General features: G+C 39.6%; 1 protein-coding gene across 4 annotated transcripts in view; it reads right to left on the bottom strand.

The window, feature by feature from the left end:
• Positions 1 to 18,347, bottom strand: part of KDM4C (lysine demethylase 4C) — a 463,944-nt gene that overhangs the window by 44,150 nt on the left and 401,447 nt on the right. For all 4 annotated transcript variants that reach the window (XM_025358671.1, XM_025358675.1, XM_025358674.1 and 1 more), the window contains one exon: positions 1,733 to 1,903. In XM_025358671.1, the coding sequence (XP_025214456.1) occupies positions 1,733 to 1,903 (171 nt within the window). The remainder of the gene's footprint in view (positions 1 to 1,732; positions 1,904 to 18,347) is intronic.

Genomic DNA, 18,347 nt, shown 5'->3' on the forward strand with positions numbered 1-18,347 from the left:
ATGGTAAATGTCAGTAAGTGTTACTCATTCTTCTGGCCCCAACAGGTGGTAGATTGCTTGTAGTTCAAGTATAGAACCACACAGGTTCTAGACATGGGTCCACGGTGGAGAAAGCATCCATTTACCAGCCTACCTCCCACCAAGACTGAGCAAGGATTACATCTTCTTTCTTTTTATGTTTCCCAGTGCCTAGTGTGGTAAGTACGTGACACAGAGCAGGTATTCAGTGAATGTAGATTGAGTGCTTGAAGGGACACTAATTCTAATTCTAAGGAGGAGAGTATGTCACCTAAGGGATGCTATTTATGCATAACAATGGAAATGCAGTAAATGTAAGCTCCAGCTAGAACCCTGGTAAGAAACACAATTCACTCTTCTGGGATTTTTAAATAATTTACATTCATTTGCTTTAAAATCTTTCAAATAAGGTCACTTTTGTTTATATACTTGTCATTCTTACCAGCATAGAGAGAGGTAAGTATAACAAAACTAACCGAAGCAATGTTTCTTCAACTCCTGGAGACCAAAATCCTAGAAACTGTCTTCAGCAATCTCAAAAGGTTACATTTAATTTTCAACCGCACATAATATACAATTATGACTATTAAAGAGTCGCTGAAAATATCTTTCCAAGTACAAACAAAAGCAAAGCATCAACAGAGACCCAGGACAAGGCAGAAGTGACGACTACATTATGAAGGGTCAGCTCCCCAAACTCACACACCCCCCAAGAGGAGAAGGGATAACAGGATCAGCACCAGACTCACTCACTCTCCTCTCAGTCACGGTGAGACTTTTGATTTCGGTGTCAAAAAAAACCCTCTGTGGAAAGTGCTCTTCCTGTGAAAACACCTGCTAAAAAGCAAGCCTGAAACAAGGTCAGTCATTGCCCTGGCACACGTTCACTAGTTCCTCAGAATGAGCGCCCTCAAGGTATTTGGTGGGGGACAGAGGCAGGAGGAGATGGAGACAGACCAACAAAACAGCCAGACACACGCGCACATACACACACACGCACACATACACACACGCACATACACACGCACATACACGCGCATACACACACGCACATACATACGCGCGCATGCACACGCGCATACACACACGCGTATACACACGCGCACATACACACACACGCATACACACACGCGCATACACACACGCGCGCATACACACACACGCGCACATACACACAGAGTTCTAGTCTCCCCCACAGTAACGCAACTCATTAAATGCCACAGCCTCTCTTCTGTGTGACTTTTGTTACTCCCATGAGGAATAGCCAAAGATTTAAACACATTGTCAAGTCAGATTAATCAAAGCCATATTCTCTAGTTAAGCGTAAAGAAAAAGAAGTCATAAAGGAATTCAAATCTGTTCACATCTTGTAACAGAAAAGAATAGGTGGATTCGTATCTGCTATGGTTTGAATAGGTCCCATCCAAAATTCAGGGGTTGCCAGTGTGATACTATGAACAGGTGGGCCTTCGAGAGGTGACTAGGTCGTGAGGGCTGCTCCCTTATTTCTTGGCCAAATAACATTTCTCACTCAATTAAAAGACTCTGGGAAGATCAGTCTAAGTTCACCTGGCTATTATCTAGAATGATAAAGGCTATGAACCAAGTGAATGAGCTACTCAAAAAGCCAAAATAAAAATTCTGAAGGGCTCGGCTACTTTGGTTTTTTTTTTTAATGACTCTGGGTAGCAGGCACTCAAGGAAGCCCACTTACCACGATATCCTCAGGAAATGTGTCTCTGCTGAAGGAGCCATCATCAAACATGACCTCGTAGAAGGTCTGCGACGTCACAGCCATCACTCTGCAACTGTAATACCGGGTGTTCCGATGCTTCGTGATGACCGTCTGTCCCACGGAAATGACCTTCTCGCAAGCCTTGGGCTTCTAAAAGAAGGGACGCGAAAAAGAAAATAAATAAGAGAGAGAACAGGAAAAGAAAGGACATAAAATAAAAAGTATTCATTTGAAAATCAATCATTTATTTCGCCAAGATTTTAAAAAAATTTTTTAACTTAATATTGAAGAATAATTTCAAACTTACAAAAAAGTTGCAAGAATACAAATAGTATAAATAATACTTGTTTATACTATCACTCTTTACCCAGGTTCATCCATTGGTTTTGTGTGTGTATGCATATACAAAGAGAGAAAGAATATGTGTGTGTGTGTATGTATATATATACACACGTGTATGTGTATATCCAAATATATCAACTTCAGGAAACTGAACACTGATAGGATACTTTAATCTCCATCTACACTCCAGTTGGTCAAATGATCCAATAATGGCCATTATGGTATCCACCTTCCCTACCCTCAAACTCCCAAGTACAGAAATCTAGTCTAGACTCAAGTATTGCGTTTAGTTGCCACATCTCTTTAGGCTTCTTTAATCAGGACCATTTCCTCTGTCTTTGTTTATGGCAGTGATACTTTGGAAGGATACAATTCTTCCTCCTCTTGCTTTTTAACAAAGCATGTATCTTAAGCTTCCTCATGACTAGATTCAGGTTATACATTTTTGGCCAGAATCCCAAATAGGTGATGTTGTCTTGTTCTCAGGATATTTCATATGAAGGTACGTGATGTTTGCTTACCCCTCAGTGGTGATGTTAATTTTGATCCTGATCAAAGTATAGTTCAATTTCTCCACTTAATTACTATTTTTCTATTATACTAAAGCAATCTGTGAAAGACACTTTTGTCACTATGTAAATGTCCTGTTCCTCTTAAACTGTTTGGAATTAGTGTCCATTGAGTTTCGTGCATAATCTTTACTGTAATGGTGGTGTATACTGATTTTTCCTGCTCTACCACCCCATCCACATTTATTATTTAGTTGACATTTGGTAACCAGGAGTCGCCCATATTTCCCTGCACGCATCCATCCATCCATCCATCCAACCATCCATCCATCAATCCATCTGTCCATCTGTCTTTATTCATCCATTGTCATTATGGGCTGATGAATTCCTCCTCCCCAGTTGTTTATAGTTCATATTTTACTTTATTATTTTGGTGTTCAAACTGTCCCAGATTTGACCAATCAGAGCCCCCTTCTGGTTCTTGTGATCTTCTTTTTTTTTTTTTTTTTAACCGGCAGTTCCTTACTATCTTGTCTGATAAGATGTTTCAGGATCATCTTGCACTAGTCCTGAAATTAGCCATTCCAGGAGTATAGTTCAGTTCAGAGGGGCAGTGACATTAGAAACTCAGATACAGGTGCTTAGGTATGCTCTTATTTCAGGAGTATCTTTGATTCTCAGTTGTTCCAGCAGATGGAACAATGAAATACATGCATTTAACATGTGCACATTTATGTGCATAAATACACACATGCATATATCAATTTGCCACAAGCACACATATATTGGAAATCACCAGTTCAGAGTGATATCCCTATTCATCCCTGCAGGTTCTTTCTTGCCTCCCTCTATTCTGTATTTGTATCTTCATCCTTTTTCAGCGAAAACGTTGGCTTCTACAATATAAACCCATTTACTCATTTGCTCAATCCCTAAATACACCCAAGTAATTTTTCAGACCTGTAGGAGAGCTGTAGTAATAGTTTTAGACTAGAAAAACTAACACATATGACAGTTCATCTTATTTTTAAATTAAAAATTAAGACTCAAGTTCAATTACCAGCTCATACTGATAACAGCTGGGTTGCAGTCCTTTCCTAAGAATATGGGCATGAGTTGTAGACTCCATCTTTATTTCATTTTCTCCCTCCCCCTATTCTCCTTCCACACATATTCCTGGCATCCTATAAAACCATGTGTAGGCCTCAGGGTATACACATCATGCTAAGGAAACATAAGACTTAAGAACAAATGACTTCTCTCAGAAATACCTGGCAGAGTGATTGGCACATATTAAGTGCTCTAGAAATGTTAGCTTGATGTGTTTTGGGTTGCTTGATTGTCAAGATAAGGCTATAGTCCCTGTTCCCCTTTCAGGAACTCTGTCTACAAAGCCCGTACCTACTAGGAAGAGACTGCAGTCAATATCTAATGCCAAAGTCTGCTCTGAAGACTGGATCTTCTTTATACCAGCCTCAAAGGCTCATGCATCAACTCTGATTTGTTGGATGTCATGAGCTCTGACCTGCTGGGAAGGCCCTGAACCAAGTTCATGGGAAGGTCCAGGCCCTCATAATCCCGAAGGGACCAAAATTAGCCTGACATGTCATCTGTACCTACAGGAAGCTGGGACTCATTAAACCCCAGTATTTTCTTGCATAGATATTTAGAACACTCCTGGGAAATTCAGTTTATCATCATCCAGAATCACAAGTCAATTAGAGGCTTTGCTTTTGTTTCCCCCATGAATTTCAAAAAAGCTAAAACACACCTTGTAGTGTGCACAGTGTTATGCTTAATCTTTTTCTTCTAGAAACCAAACAAAGACATTCCCAGAGAGTCATTCATTGACTAATTTCCTCAACAGTCATCTATAGCTAGCCAGTGGGCACCAGATCTGGTGTTGGAGAGTCAAATATACAAAACCACTAAGGCTGTATTCCTTCCTGGAACAGGCCTACACAGGTATGCGCCATGAAGCCACTTCACAGGTGGTGTGAGAGAAGACTGATGAACACATTCCAGCATGCCAACTGCAGCAGGACTCCTCATTCCTGGGCGTCAGAATTAGGGGAAGTCACACAATCAAGGACAGAGTGACGGGCATGACCAAAGGCCCAGAAGCAGGAAGCAGCCATTCTGTTGTGGGAAATGCAAGAGGTCTTGCTATGGTGTAGAAAGTAGGAGAAACTAGAGAAATGGCCTAGGGACCAGGGGTCAGGCCACTGGGAGTGGGGGAGAACCGTTCTTATGCCATCCTAGGGAGTCTAAATGTTATTCTGTGAACCTAGGAAGCCACTGAGGGGTTTAGATATAGAAGACAGGTGATCCAGGTCTGTATGGCCATAGACAAGGGGCTGGTGGAGCTTAGAGCGACAGTACAGTGGGAGATGAGGATCTGGAGAAAGGAACTGGGGACAAGAATGCTCATGATTTGGACAAAGGGGCAGGCCCCCTCCCAACACACATCTTCGTAAGGGTCTCTAACCATCTCTGCCATCTAGTGTCCCACATACCTGACAGAACAAAAGGATACTTTCCTTCTTTCCTCCCTGAAATCATTCCCCAGTGATTAGTGGGTTGCTTGGGAAATTTTTCTATACCTTTAGGTGTGGGTAGGTATGTAAACATTTGACAAAGCACAACAGTAAGAAGCCTGATTTATATCACTATACTTGAAGTAGAAATCTTTAACAGCTAGGTGATAGTATTTAACATATACTGAGATAATTATGCAGTTTACGACTTTACCCCCATTCATTCCCTTTAAATATATCCAACCTTAAAAAACCTTTTAAACTAAGAGAATGACTTGGATGTAGTAATTAATATGAGTGGAGGCACAGCATGCAAGTGATGCGACTCCAAGATTGGGCCCGTGACAGCTACTTCAGGTTGTACAGGTTACATCTAACTCTAGGAGGCCACATTCACAACCTGTGTGGCCACAGACAGTGGCCCTGAGTGATGTGGATTAGGGATACACAGGCTTCATGTTGGCAGAACTTTCTTGCAGATGCTGCCCTCTCTGTCAAACTGAAACACAGTCATGGTCAGAAATACAAGCACTGTATTTTAATATGGTATTAGTTATTTAGTGTATATTGGAAGTTTTACTAAAAATTGTTTGCCCTCAAAGGGGACAATGTGTTGGGATTTGCATTCTAAGCTGATTACTCTTTCAAGCTGTGTGATCTCGGGGGTGTTACATAACCCTTGTCATCCTCAGCTTCAGTTTGGTCACCTATGGAAGAAATTATACCTAAATCAAAGTTATGCTATAAAACAGGATGAAGCACAAAGGTTGCCTAGCCTCATCGGTAGCAGACTCTCAGCAAATCCTAACTGGCTTCATCTAGGAAATGAAGAACATACCTGAGACCTTCAGCTCAGGCAAATCAACCACTTTCTACAGTGCCTGAGTCATTGGCATGGATGAGTGGGCAGTACCCTGACTTCACACTGACAAGTCCCAAATCACTGCTGAAAAAACAATCTAGGCACCTACCCTTCACCTCACCCGCTCCAGCAGCCTCTGACCCTACTCTTGTCAAATTCAGGCACACGGCTACGGTCCCTAGGAAGGAAAGCATAATGTGGTCTCCTCTGCATCCCCAGGGCTCCCAGAGCCTTTGTTTACAACTCTCTTAAGACCCTGGCCACATGACTCTTTCAGTTACCATCCCTTTAATGACAGGGTAAACTCTGCGAATCAGTGCTAGAGCTTGTCTTTTTATCCAGAGAACCCAGCACGGTGTCTGTAACACTGTTCCTGACAGATGAACAGTGAATCAATGAATGGATGGATAAACGAGTGGGTGAGTGAATGCGCACAAATTTTCAAAATGGAAGAGGAATGAATTCTATCTGCTTCTGTCCAGAAAAGGGCAAAGAGAAGCAAAGGGGCATTGTAGAGTGATATCCCTATTCATCCCTACAGGTTCTGTTTCTTTGGATTCTCTTTCTTTTTTTTTTTTTTTTTTTTTTGAGACGGAGTCTCACTGTGTCTCCCAGGCTGGAGTGCAGTGGCGCGATCTCGGCTCACTGCAAGCTCCGCCCCCCGGGTTCACGCCATTCTCCCGCCTCAGCCTCCCAAGTAGCTGGGACTACAGGCGCCCGCTACCGCGCCCGGCTAGTTTTTTGTATTTTTAGTAGAGACGGGGTTTCAGCATGTTAGCCAGGATAGTCTCGATCTCCTGACCTTGTGATCCACCCGCCTCGGCCTCCCAAAGTGCTGGGATTACAGGCTTGAGCCACCGCGCCCGGCCTGGATTCTCTTTCTTTGGCTGGGTGTGCATGTATGTGGGGTAGGGGAAGGGAATAAAGAAGGTTTATGGTGAAATTCACAGGGTCTGGAAAGTAGAAGAGGCCAGCCAAGAGAAAAGGAAGGTGATGCAGGCTTTATAAGGAAGAGGCTGGTTCCAGATCACAACCATTTTCTTCCTGCTTAGAATATGAAATTTATGCAGATTGGCTGGTTAGAAAAATGGCCAGTATATAAATTAAATACACAACCTTCATCTAAATAAAAATTCTCAGAAATGTCAGGCATGCCCATTTCATGAGGAGTACTAAGGGAAATGGATTATTTCATAATGCTATTTTGATAGGACTTCTGATTTATTTTTGCAGGAAAAATGTATTGACAAGCATACCCCATAACTGATTATATATCCTCAAAAATATTTCCTGTCAGAAAAGCCTAAGAATCCATTGATGTTAAGAATGTCATTTCTGATCAGAAAAGACAGGCGTCATGTGAGGGCATCCATCAGATTAAAGAAATGGCTATGGTGTTCTGAAGATTAGTGTGCAAGCTAAGGCTGTAAAACTTGAATTTTCTTTAATATGAACTAAGCAGAAATGAACAAACAGTAGCTTAAAAAAATATACATGTCATTTTTTAAAATGATAGAGCCAGTTAGAGATGCTGAGGAGATGACCAAAATGTTAGGTAAAAAAAAGTTATAGATATTCCATAAAAGCATAAATAATTCCTAGGAAAAATAACACATCTAGAGTTTCCAACATATGTCCATATACATGAGGTAATTAAATTCTCCCAATAATTTTGTGAGGTAGTTTTTGTTTTGAATAAATAGATGATGTAACATCTACTGATACTCTTGATAAAGTCAAGTGACTTTTCTAAGATCTCAGAACAGTTTAGAAGTAGTCTAGAGCAGTGCTCTCCCATGACATGTGATATGGTTTGGTTCCACTCAAAGCCGCATGGAATTGGAATCCCCAGTATTGGAGGTGGGGCCTGGTGGGAGGTGACTGGATCATGGCGGTGGTTTCTAATGGTTTAGCACCATCCCCCTAGTGCTGTCTTGTGATAGAGTTCTCACACGATCTGGCTGTTTAACTGTGTGTGTGTATAGCATCTCCCACTCTCTTCCTCCTGCTCGCATCATGTAAGATGAGCAGCTTCCCCTTCGTCTTCTACCATTATTGTAAGTTCTCTGAGGCCTCCCCATCCATGCTTCCTGTACACCTGCAGAACCATAAGTCAATTAAACCTCTTCTCTTTATAAATTACCCAGTCTCAGGTAGTTCTTTACAGCAATGTGAAAACAGACTAATACAACATGGGTGCTCCAGACCATCAACCAGAAGAATAAACATGAAAAGAAATGAGAGAGGAAATAAGCATGGGAAAAAATGAGTGAAGAAGTAAAACCAACCAGGAAGTAAACACAGGAAAACATGAGCTAGGAAATAAAACCAACCAGGAAGTAACACCAATAGAATTCAAGTAGTGGCCTAAAGAAATTACATTTCCTTTTATTTATTTTTTTAAGCCTTCCATTGATTGAATGGGAGGTATTGTTCTAGATACTTGTTGAGGCAGTTCCCACATAAGATTTATTTACTTTCCCCAATATACCCAAAGGGTTGGATTAGTAACTTGGATTTGGAGCAGGTCTGGTGATAAAAATGCAGAATGTATATGCTCTCACTTTTCATCTATGTACACATATGTATACACACACGTACACTGTGGTAAATTTCCAAACTGCCCAAAAATCTTCACTCCTCCCCGTTTCCACATCCCGTGCATGTGACTTTGTAGTTCCCCCCATCAAGGACTGAAGTTTATTTCCCACCCTTTGAATCTGGGTTAGACTGTGGCTTAGCTTGCATTGGCCAAAAGAATACAGTAGAAGTAATGGTACACAAATTCATAGCCTTTTGTTCAAGAGGCCTTGAACACTTTTGCTTTCTCTCTAAGAATCTCTGACTCTGCTGTGTGAACAAGCCCAAGCTACTCTGTTGGAGATGAGAGATCACACAGACCACAGGCAGTAAACGTGAGAGAACCCAGTCAAAATCAGACAAGCTATTCTGCAGCTGACCACAGATGCATGAGGCAGCATAGCTTAGACCAGAAGAAGCCCTCAGCCAAGCCTAGCCTAAACTGATGACCTACAGAATCCTGAGCTAAATAGTTATCACTGGTTTAAACCACAATATCTTGTGATGATTTGTCACTCACACAGATATGTATGCCTAGAAAAAAGGAGCACTGAGAAAATCCATTACTAAAATGTTAGTAATGTATAACTCTGGGTAATGGGATTTATTTAGTACTTCTTTATGTGTTTCTCTGTATTTTTCATTGATTATATATTTAATAATTCCTGAAATACTAAATATAAAAAACTAAGAGTCCTTCCAATTTTTAAAAATTCCTTAAATATCAGCTAATCCATGTATAGTCAGAACTATTCAACTGATATGCTAAAAACAAAAACAAAAACCAGCAACCAAACGAGTTAGGAAGAAAACATCATTTCCAACATTTATTCTTCAGTTCAGTAATCATGATGTAAGAAAGACTTGAGAGAATGAACACTTTGTAAAGTGAAATGATAAAAATTGGTCATAAAATTTCATCTGACTTACCTACATCTCATATTTAAGGCAAATGTGATATAAGAAAAAATTGCGCTTTTACTTTGTTTTTAACAATCACCACTGATTCCAAAGACATGTTGTTTCAATCAAATAAATAATTTCATTCTCAGGTTTGGGGCTGTATTAAGAAAAAAACTAATCAAGTCTTTTTGGAATTCATTACTATACCTGTTCTTCCCATCATACTAAGCCACCTCTAAGGGACAGCACTAATAATAAGATCCAATTGTTTAAATGTAGAAGAGTCTTCTCTCCACTGATACCATGCTGCCTTCAATCAGGTGTGAACTTGGAAATTACACAGGCCCTTGTAAGAAAACTCTCTAGCTTTCCTAAGACTACCAATGTTGAAATAAACAGGCAAATTTCAAACAAAAGACAGCTAACTACCAATGATTACAACCTGAAGAAGGAGGAAAGTATGTTCCTAATATCTGGACTGCTTCATCAAAGGCACAACAACATCCAAAAGGTTGACTTTAAAAAATTGAAAGCTAGCATTGAGAAAATCCAATGAAAAAAAAATCATCATTCCTCACCTGATGAGCATTCTACAGCAGTGAACTCTGAGCCAAAATGCCAAGAACAAGCTGTCAATCAATGCCAGGAGGAAAAGCAGTACTAGGATGGCATGGGGTTAAAAAAATGGCATTTAAATAAGAAATGACTAAGAGCTCACTATAAATAAGGCACATTCCTAGGTGCTAAGAATAAAAATAAAAAAATGAGAGAGTCCCTTCTCTCAAATAGCTCACATACTAGTAAGAGAGACAGACATGGCTGACCATAATGCAAGGTATTAAGAGAGCTCAGATCAGGGAAGGAAGAGGAGGCCCTCCAGAAAAGAAAATGCAGGTAAAGATCTGAACCAGGCCAGAGGTTGCCAGGAAGTACACATGCACCACCCCAGGAAGGCTGTTGGAATATGTGCCAGGGACCTCTCTGGCTACTCTGCGAAGCCCTACTTAGAACTATGTTTTCAAATGCATAAAATAAACACAGAAGATTACAAACAAAAAATTATATTTACAAAATAAACTTGTTTTTCTTTTTTTTTCTTTTTCTTTTTTGGTTCCCTGACCAGGAAGGAAAAATAAATATGCTTTTAAAATAATGCATTAAATAATAATATCCAAAGGTAGGTCTAACAACTATTAATATCCTGATTATAGAGTTGTTGATGAGCATAAATAATATTTTTTAAATTTCTGTTAAAATGGTAATAGTAGACAGAGTTACAGAAACTGTTAATGCAATCTCTGCCTACGCTCAAAATTGAAAGAACTGTTAAATTTGTGCTAGAATTAATGAAAGAAAATAATATTTTTTCCCATTTTCTAAGACACAAATTTTTCTTCATAATAATTAAAAAGATTTTATCACCTGGAATATTTAATGACACAGTAGCCAATCTTTTAACAGTAAACTTATGAAAATGGCAACAATACTATTTATATAATGGTGCTTATATATACCGTCACTAAAAAGACACAGTAATGAAAGGAAACTCAACGAAGGCACCTTATGAAGGGTTAAGTTATGGAGGCTAAAATTGGTAATTTTTTGGTGGCCTAACCTGACACAGGAATCTAACTTAAATATTCAAGTGAACATACGTACTACATTCTTAAATATCATTTCTCCCCACTGAGTTTTTGACAGAGACCAGAGAGAGAACAGTTAATCTCCAGGGCAAGAGCACAGAGAGAAGGGCTTTTGTGAGGTAGAATGAGGGAAGATTCTCTGCTTTGGCCGTATAAGTACTCTCTTATCAGACCTGGCAAGGGTGACCTGTGTTTACATCTGGAAGGAGGGTCACCCGACATTTAGCAAGATGAGTCATGGGCGGAGATGTCATCTTGGGAAAATCCCCAACTGGGTTCTCTATCTACATATGATGTTAATAAAGGGCATAAATCCAAATCCAATAATGTATGTAGAAACCCACAGCGCCAGCAAGGCTGAACAGGTGAAGAAACCAAACTAAGTAACTTAGTCAATGTACAGGCCAAACAGCACATTTCCATTTGTATGCAATGACCCTTTCACCATCTCAACCTTGTTATTTCTCCTTAATTTCTATGAATTAATAACCTGTGAAATATTATTATTGTATTTTTCAAAGTGTCCATCTGATAAAAATTTCTACAAGGATTGGAATAAATAAATCAATACAAACTATTCTTCTTTTACCAGAGGTATGCAGCAGGAGTCACTCATCTAAACTTGCCTTGTCATAGTGAGAGCTTTCTTTGTAAATTAAAGAGCTATGTAAAAATCCTCTACCCAGAAAAACCTAAATCCCTGCGACTTCGTGAACATATAATTGCTCTTACAGCACACACACACACACAACTCAAGAAAACGTCACAAGTATTTAATTTTCCATATATCTGTTTGTTCACGTGTGCTTTTATTTCTCATGGGTTTTTAATTACAAACATATAATACAGTGGGAAATGGTGGTAAGCAGATTCCCAGCAGATTTAAGGTCTTACTCACTTTAATGTCTGTAGAAGCACAAACAGGCTGCATTAGATGCTGAGAAAAACTAATTTTTTTCCATCTGAATCGTGAGCTCACCTTGGAGGTAGTGGCCCTGTTTGGTAAGTGAAGAGTACTGGGAAGAGAGAACCATCTTTAGATATAGCAGAATCTTTGCCTCACTGTGTTAATGTGGCAACCTCTCAACAGGAACGCACCACCTGCTTGCTACGTATTCTAAATAGTAAGCAACTTAATTCATCACGAGCAGAGACGAGAGTTCACATTAGTTTGACTGGTGGAGCTCGGCCACTGCTAAGCTAAAACCTGGCATGAGCTTCACCTACAGTCACATCTGATTTCATTACTGTTGCTAGAGAATCAGTGAGTCCCCAGATGCTAGGCCCCAGAAGCTCCGCCTTGGGCTTTTTTATTTCAGGAGTTCTTCAGGCTTCTTGGGTGCCAATAATATAATTTAGGAAGAGCAATAGATTCCCACAATCCCAGTCATTAACAGCAGAGTGTGTGTGTGTGTGTGTGTGTGTGTGTGTGTGTGTGTGTATAGACATTAACAAGATGATTCTAAAGTTTATATGAAAATGTGAAGAACCTAAAATACTCAAAGCAATGTTGAAAATAAATAACAAAGTTGGAGGAATTACAATTTGGAAAGAATAAAAGGGGAAGGAAAAGTATTTACTCAACAATAAGATAATTTTCCTTTAAATGACTTCTGATGGGACACTTTCAAACGAGAGAAGTAAGGAACACAGGGTATCCCTCAATGGTAACTCCTGCCTGTAACGATTTCTGACTCTCAAATACAGTTGGTGAATGGGTTAAACACACACCTAAAACAGATGCAAATATTTTGTTATTGAACAAGGTAACCCAAAGTAAAACAGACTAATTAAATAGTTTAACAGATTTTCCATACCACCAAGAAGGAAGTCCAAGTAAATCATAATACCATGTAAACAAATCCAAGTCATAGTCTCACATTAGAAAAATGACTACTAAAACAGCACAATCTAAATGAAATGCCATGTGCTCTGATTCTGACAACCTGAACATTCTGTAACTTTTGAAGACTGTTGAACCTCTCTGAAATTCAATTTCATAATCTGTCAAATGGGTATAATCACAATATGTACCATACACAAGTTTACTATGAACATCAAATGAGATAATGTACTATGTGTAACTATAAAACACACTATACAAATGTTAGCAGGAGAAAAAATTAGAGAGGAAGAGGTAATCGTACCTATAAAGACATACTGCTTACATGAGGAGAGAATGACAGAGAAAGAGAAAACACAAACTTCCTAGGTTTCTCTGGACTTCAGAAGAAGCAACTAAAGGTAGAGTGAAAGGAAAGTCAGCCAAAAGCTTTCTACTGGCCATCACATCCACAGCAGGAGCGCATATTCTGTCTATCTTGCCAATGTTACTCAAAAAGGATAAATCCACAAAGTGTTTAAAGTCCAGTATTAATCAGCAAACTAAATCCATCTGTCACATTGTCTAGTGTTAATTGAGTGGACCCATGTACCCAGCACTGTGCATGAAAGAGAGGTATGTTATGGGGTTCACGTGGGGGCAGGATGGGAAAGAACTGGGATGCTCTAACGGTAACTGCATCCTTCCTAGTTTCTTGCCTGCGGCCCTCCTGTTCTCAATCACCTAAGGTCCACGTAACCTTAGGTGGTCCACATTACCTCAATTAAAGTTACTTTCTCAGATGCAGTAAGGACACTGCTCTGTTCTCCAAATATGTAATAAAGATGAAAATTTAAGGTATAATTAAAAGTTGTGGAATGTAAGGATTTCCAAATTTTGTGTTTTCTTCTAATTCCTGAGAAATATATGGGGAAAAGTGAACAAACTTAACTAAAAGGCCCACTCGAGGAGGGACAAACAAAATGGAAAATAACTCATAAAGGTATCTGATGCTTACAAAGAAGAAAGTTTCACTTCTCCCTGCCTCCTGCTGCAACCAAAAGCTTCCGAGTGCCAGGTCTGCCCAGTAATGGTTGAGAGAGAAATCAAAATGATATTTCAGAGTATCATTCCAGAAGAAACAGGAATTTCTTACATTTCTTCAGACATTATAATTTCACTGACCCACTACACCAGCGTAGAATGAGAAGACAAGAAAGGACATGTGACACTTCAAGGTGAAAAGATGCCAACTTCTGACTGGCAATGGTCAAGAAACTGCCTGTTTTCCCTGGAAAGAAAAGAGGTATTGACTTGCATGTGAGAAATGTGCACAGCCCAGGGATGCTCCAATATTCCATGGAAGGATATGACAAAGAAGATAACGCATTCCTCTGGAATCACTGGCTTCCTGCCAAGAGGCTTCAGGAGGCCTTTTGAGCTAATCCAGAGTTTTGCGTATCATATTTGTTGAAAGTGGGCACACAATCAAGACTTGGAGAGTAGCCTTTTAGTTAGAAATATTGGAAGTTATTTCATTTAATTGCCTTTTCTATTGCTTGCAGTTAATAGTCTTAAAAATATTAAACTTTCATTACATTTTGTCAGTATCTAAGGATTTCATTATGGCTATGGCATCTAATTACTGTTTTCTACGTGAAGGAATTGAATATCCTGCCTCTTACGCATTACAAGATGTTGGAATGTCAAATACCCTTTGCTGTTGTGTGTCTGTTGACACATTCCATTTATATTTTTCTACTGTATCTACGATGCTTGACTCTAATACCAATATTAAAATATGACATTAGTGCCACTACTTAATTTTCTTAACAAGTTATCAGACGATTCTGTATGCCTTAATTATTTTTTTAAAAAAGTACAAATTGCTGAAAAGCTTAAAATTTCCTGGGAACTGAGAAATATTAATTCCGTGCAAAAGCAAGCAAGCATTTTACATGAAAATACACCTTATCTAGGGGGAAAAAAAAAAAAAACCAAATAGGTGGTCCTTGGAATGGAAGAGTTGATCTTCCTCAGTAAGTTGGCCTTTGAAGTTGTCAAGTATCAAGTATCCCAAGTAAATATTTCTTTTTGTTTGTTTGTTTTGTTTTTTTGAGATGGGGGTCTTGCTCTGTCACCCAGGCTGTATTTCAGTGCAGTGGCGCAATGTTGGCTTACTGCAGTCTTTACCTCCAGGGCTCACGTGATCCTACAGCCTCGGCCTCCCAAGTAGCTGGGACCACAGGCGCACACCACCACGCCCAGCTAATTTTAGTATTTTTGGTAGAGATGGGTTTTTGTCATGTTGCCCAGGCTGATATCGCCTCAGCCTGCCAAAGTGCTGGGACTACAGGTGGAAGCCATTGCACCTAGCCCCATGTAAGTATTTCTTAATGCAGTTGCCCCCACAGTGGGATCTAGGTCTGCTAAGGGGCTCCCGGGTTCCACAGTGCACTCTGTGTTGGAAATGACAGAGCCAAGTAGAAAACACAGCACTGGTAAGTTTCACCTAAGAATTCTGATGGGTCTGCTTTTGTGATAAAAACCAAACACCTACACCAAAATGTCTTTGTCTTGAATTTTTTAAAAATCAGGGTCAATTGGCAGTTTTATAAGGACAGAATAAAAAATTTAGGTAAATATTTTTCCTGAAACCACATTATTACACACAGAACTAAAGCCGTATTTTGAGAGACATGAAGGCTATTAAGTTTTACTAATGAAAATGCTAATATATTGATGTGATTATTCATAACTAAATAGGTGCTAATTCCCTTCATTCCAATTAAGTTTAAAATGTTATCAATTGTTACTAATTTCTCAATGTACCCACATACATATCAGAACAGATAAAATTTTGTGTTTTTGTCTCTGAGGGTGACAAGACTCAGGAACATGAATTCCTAGCTCACATGCACAATGTCAGCTATTTCCAAAATAAAGAAGAGTAGCATAGCTGCAGAAAGATTTTTCAGTGCTTCCTATGTTTCAGTATGTTTCAGATGTTAATTACTATGAACCAGGCCTAAAGGATCTCTCCCCAGAAAACAGAATTTAAGGAATAGTATGGTAGCAGCCCCTCTCCTCTGAATATGTTTTATATCAAATATTATGAAATTACTGGTATTAAACCAGTTTTAACCTAAAAAACAGCAATTTCATATGTTCATCCTGGGATCCATTTGGCCTCACATCAGTATTTATCAGGGCTTTAAGATACGGGTAAGTCTCTCAACAAGACTTCAGCATGGTTCTAAGTGGCAAGCAGTAAAGAAGCAGAGCAGGAACCAGAATGCAGGACTGCCTGGAGTCGATTGTTTTGACTATACCACACTCCCAGATGCTGGCAACTCCTGATGCTCTCCAGCACAAGCCTTCATGAATCCAGAATTCTGAGAAGTTTCCAGAATTTGAAGATTTCCCAGACTTTGAAGCTCATTTCCCAGACTTTGAAGATTCATCAACATAATAGGGGCTCATCAAATGCTCAGGAAATTATTTTTCATTAGTACCAAGAATAGCCTAGAGTTCAACCATTTTTAGAGTAATTTTTCCAAAATCACGTTAAACTCCCTTGCTTTCTTTCATACAGTATGTTGAGGCTGTTGTGAGCATGGGGGTTTGCAGCGGCTCTCCTTAAGCCCTTGCTCTATCAACAGAAAGAACAGAGAGAGAAGCACAGTACTCACTGACCCAGCCCTTCCTATGGAAATGGCTAAAGATCAGCAGTGGGAAAACAAATTAGGGGGTACTGAATAGGGTTTAAAAATGTTTAATGGGATCTATTTAAATTTCCTAGCAAAATTAAGAAAAATTTTATCTTCTCTGGCTTCACCTGATAATGTGAATAAGAGAAAGATAGGTTCTGAATGTAAATATTCTAAAAGGTCTACGCTAAATATTCCTCCTCCTAGGCAAATCTAACCTTCACTTCCTATCATTGGGATAAGTGGAGAGAGAGCTCAACAAAACCCTTCTATTGATAGAAAGGTGAGGGATTTCTTTTTAAAAATGTGTGTTAGATTTAGGAATATTGATCAGATTCAGGTCTGAATCACTGTAGCTTTTTTTAAGTCCTTGCTAAGAATTCTCTTTACTCCATACCTTTGCTTTGGTCAGAAATCTCTCTTTGTCAATAATAACACTGCAAATTCAGCAGACCATTTGTTTAAAAACTTATGTAGAAGAAACAAATCATATACAAAAACTAGATGATTATGTACAAGTCTGAGAAAAAAAAGAGTATAGCTGGTCAAAACAAACTTTGTTAAACAGAATTTTAGTTTGCAATATCCAAATTGTTAAAGGAAAAACAATCCTATCATCAGCAAAACACAAAGACACCCAGGATCTTAGAGACACAGATGAGGGTTTATGGAAATGACACCATTCAGATCACTGTGAGATGAGTGTTAGCTAAACTCTGGTTCACTTTATGAAAAGGAGAAAGTAGAAACTAAAAGAAGACAGTATCAAGCCATGGAAGTGAGCTCCAGATGAAGTGAGGGAAAATAAAAAGGAAATTGAAAGGATAGATTCAACCTATAGCTACATTTGATGTATCAGCCCTGTGGGGGCCAGGGCAAGCTCACTGGCAGTAGATGGGCACACTGAGAGTGACAATAGGCAAAATTCCTACTCATCATCAGTTATAATTAACTGGTTGTCCCTTGGGGTCTTCTCTCTCCCTTCTCCACAACATCTGATTTACCAAGGCCTCTAATTCCACCTCCAAAGTGTCCCCATAATCAAGACCCTTCTCCTCATCCTGGGACACGGTCATGGTGGAAATCCAGGTCTCTGTTTCTTCTCACCCGCTCTGGAGCATCAGCTTCCTGCCTCTAATCAATCCCTTCTACTCTCTAATCCACTCCCACTTGGCCTCAAGATTGAGCTTCCTAATACTGCCCGCACATAAACCTTGCATGGGACCATCCACTGTAGAACAAAGCAGAACTCCCCTAAATTTGCCTGAAGCAGTGGCAAAGGAGTCCAAGGAATTCCCCTGGGGAACATGGAGGAAGGAAAGTCTCAAGAGTAATGCCTGAATGAGAAACTCTTTTTTCTTTTTAATCTTCCCTACTTTGAGGAACTCTTGAAACAAGATAAATAATAGCCTCTCCTGCCTGGTCTCAGCATGATCCACTTTGTGCGTGTGGGCGCATGTGAGAGACAGCTATTGGGTAATATGTTTGCACCCCATCAAGGGGTGAACAGTACCTGTGGGTCTTGCTCCCAGGAGGCCTCCCCAAAACAATCTTCTCACCATGACGCATCTCCTCTAGAAAGGATAATCCTTCCTGTCCCTCACCTCGTCCCTAAAAACGGATCCTTGTTTAGCCAAGAACGTTTCCCTAATTTGAAGATGGGAGAAGATTTTTTTTTTTTTTTTT

Source organism: Theropithecus gelada, chromosome 15 (assembly GCF_003255815.1).
Source record: "Theropithecus gelada isolate Dixy chromosome 15, Tgel_1.0, whole genome shotgun sequence".
Lineage (NCBI taxonomy): Eukaryota > Metazoa > Chordata > Mammalia > Primates > Cercopithecidae > Theropithecus > Theropithecus gelada.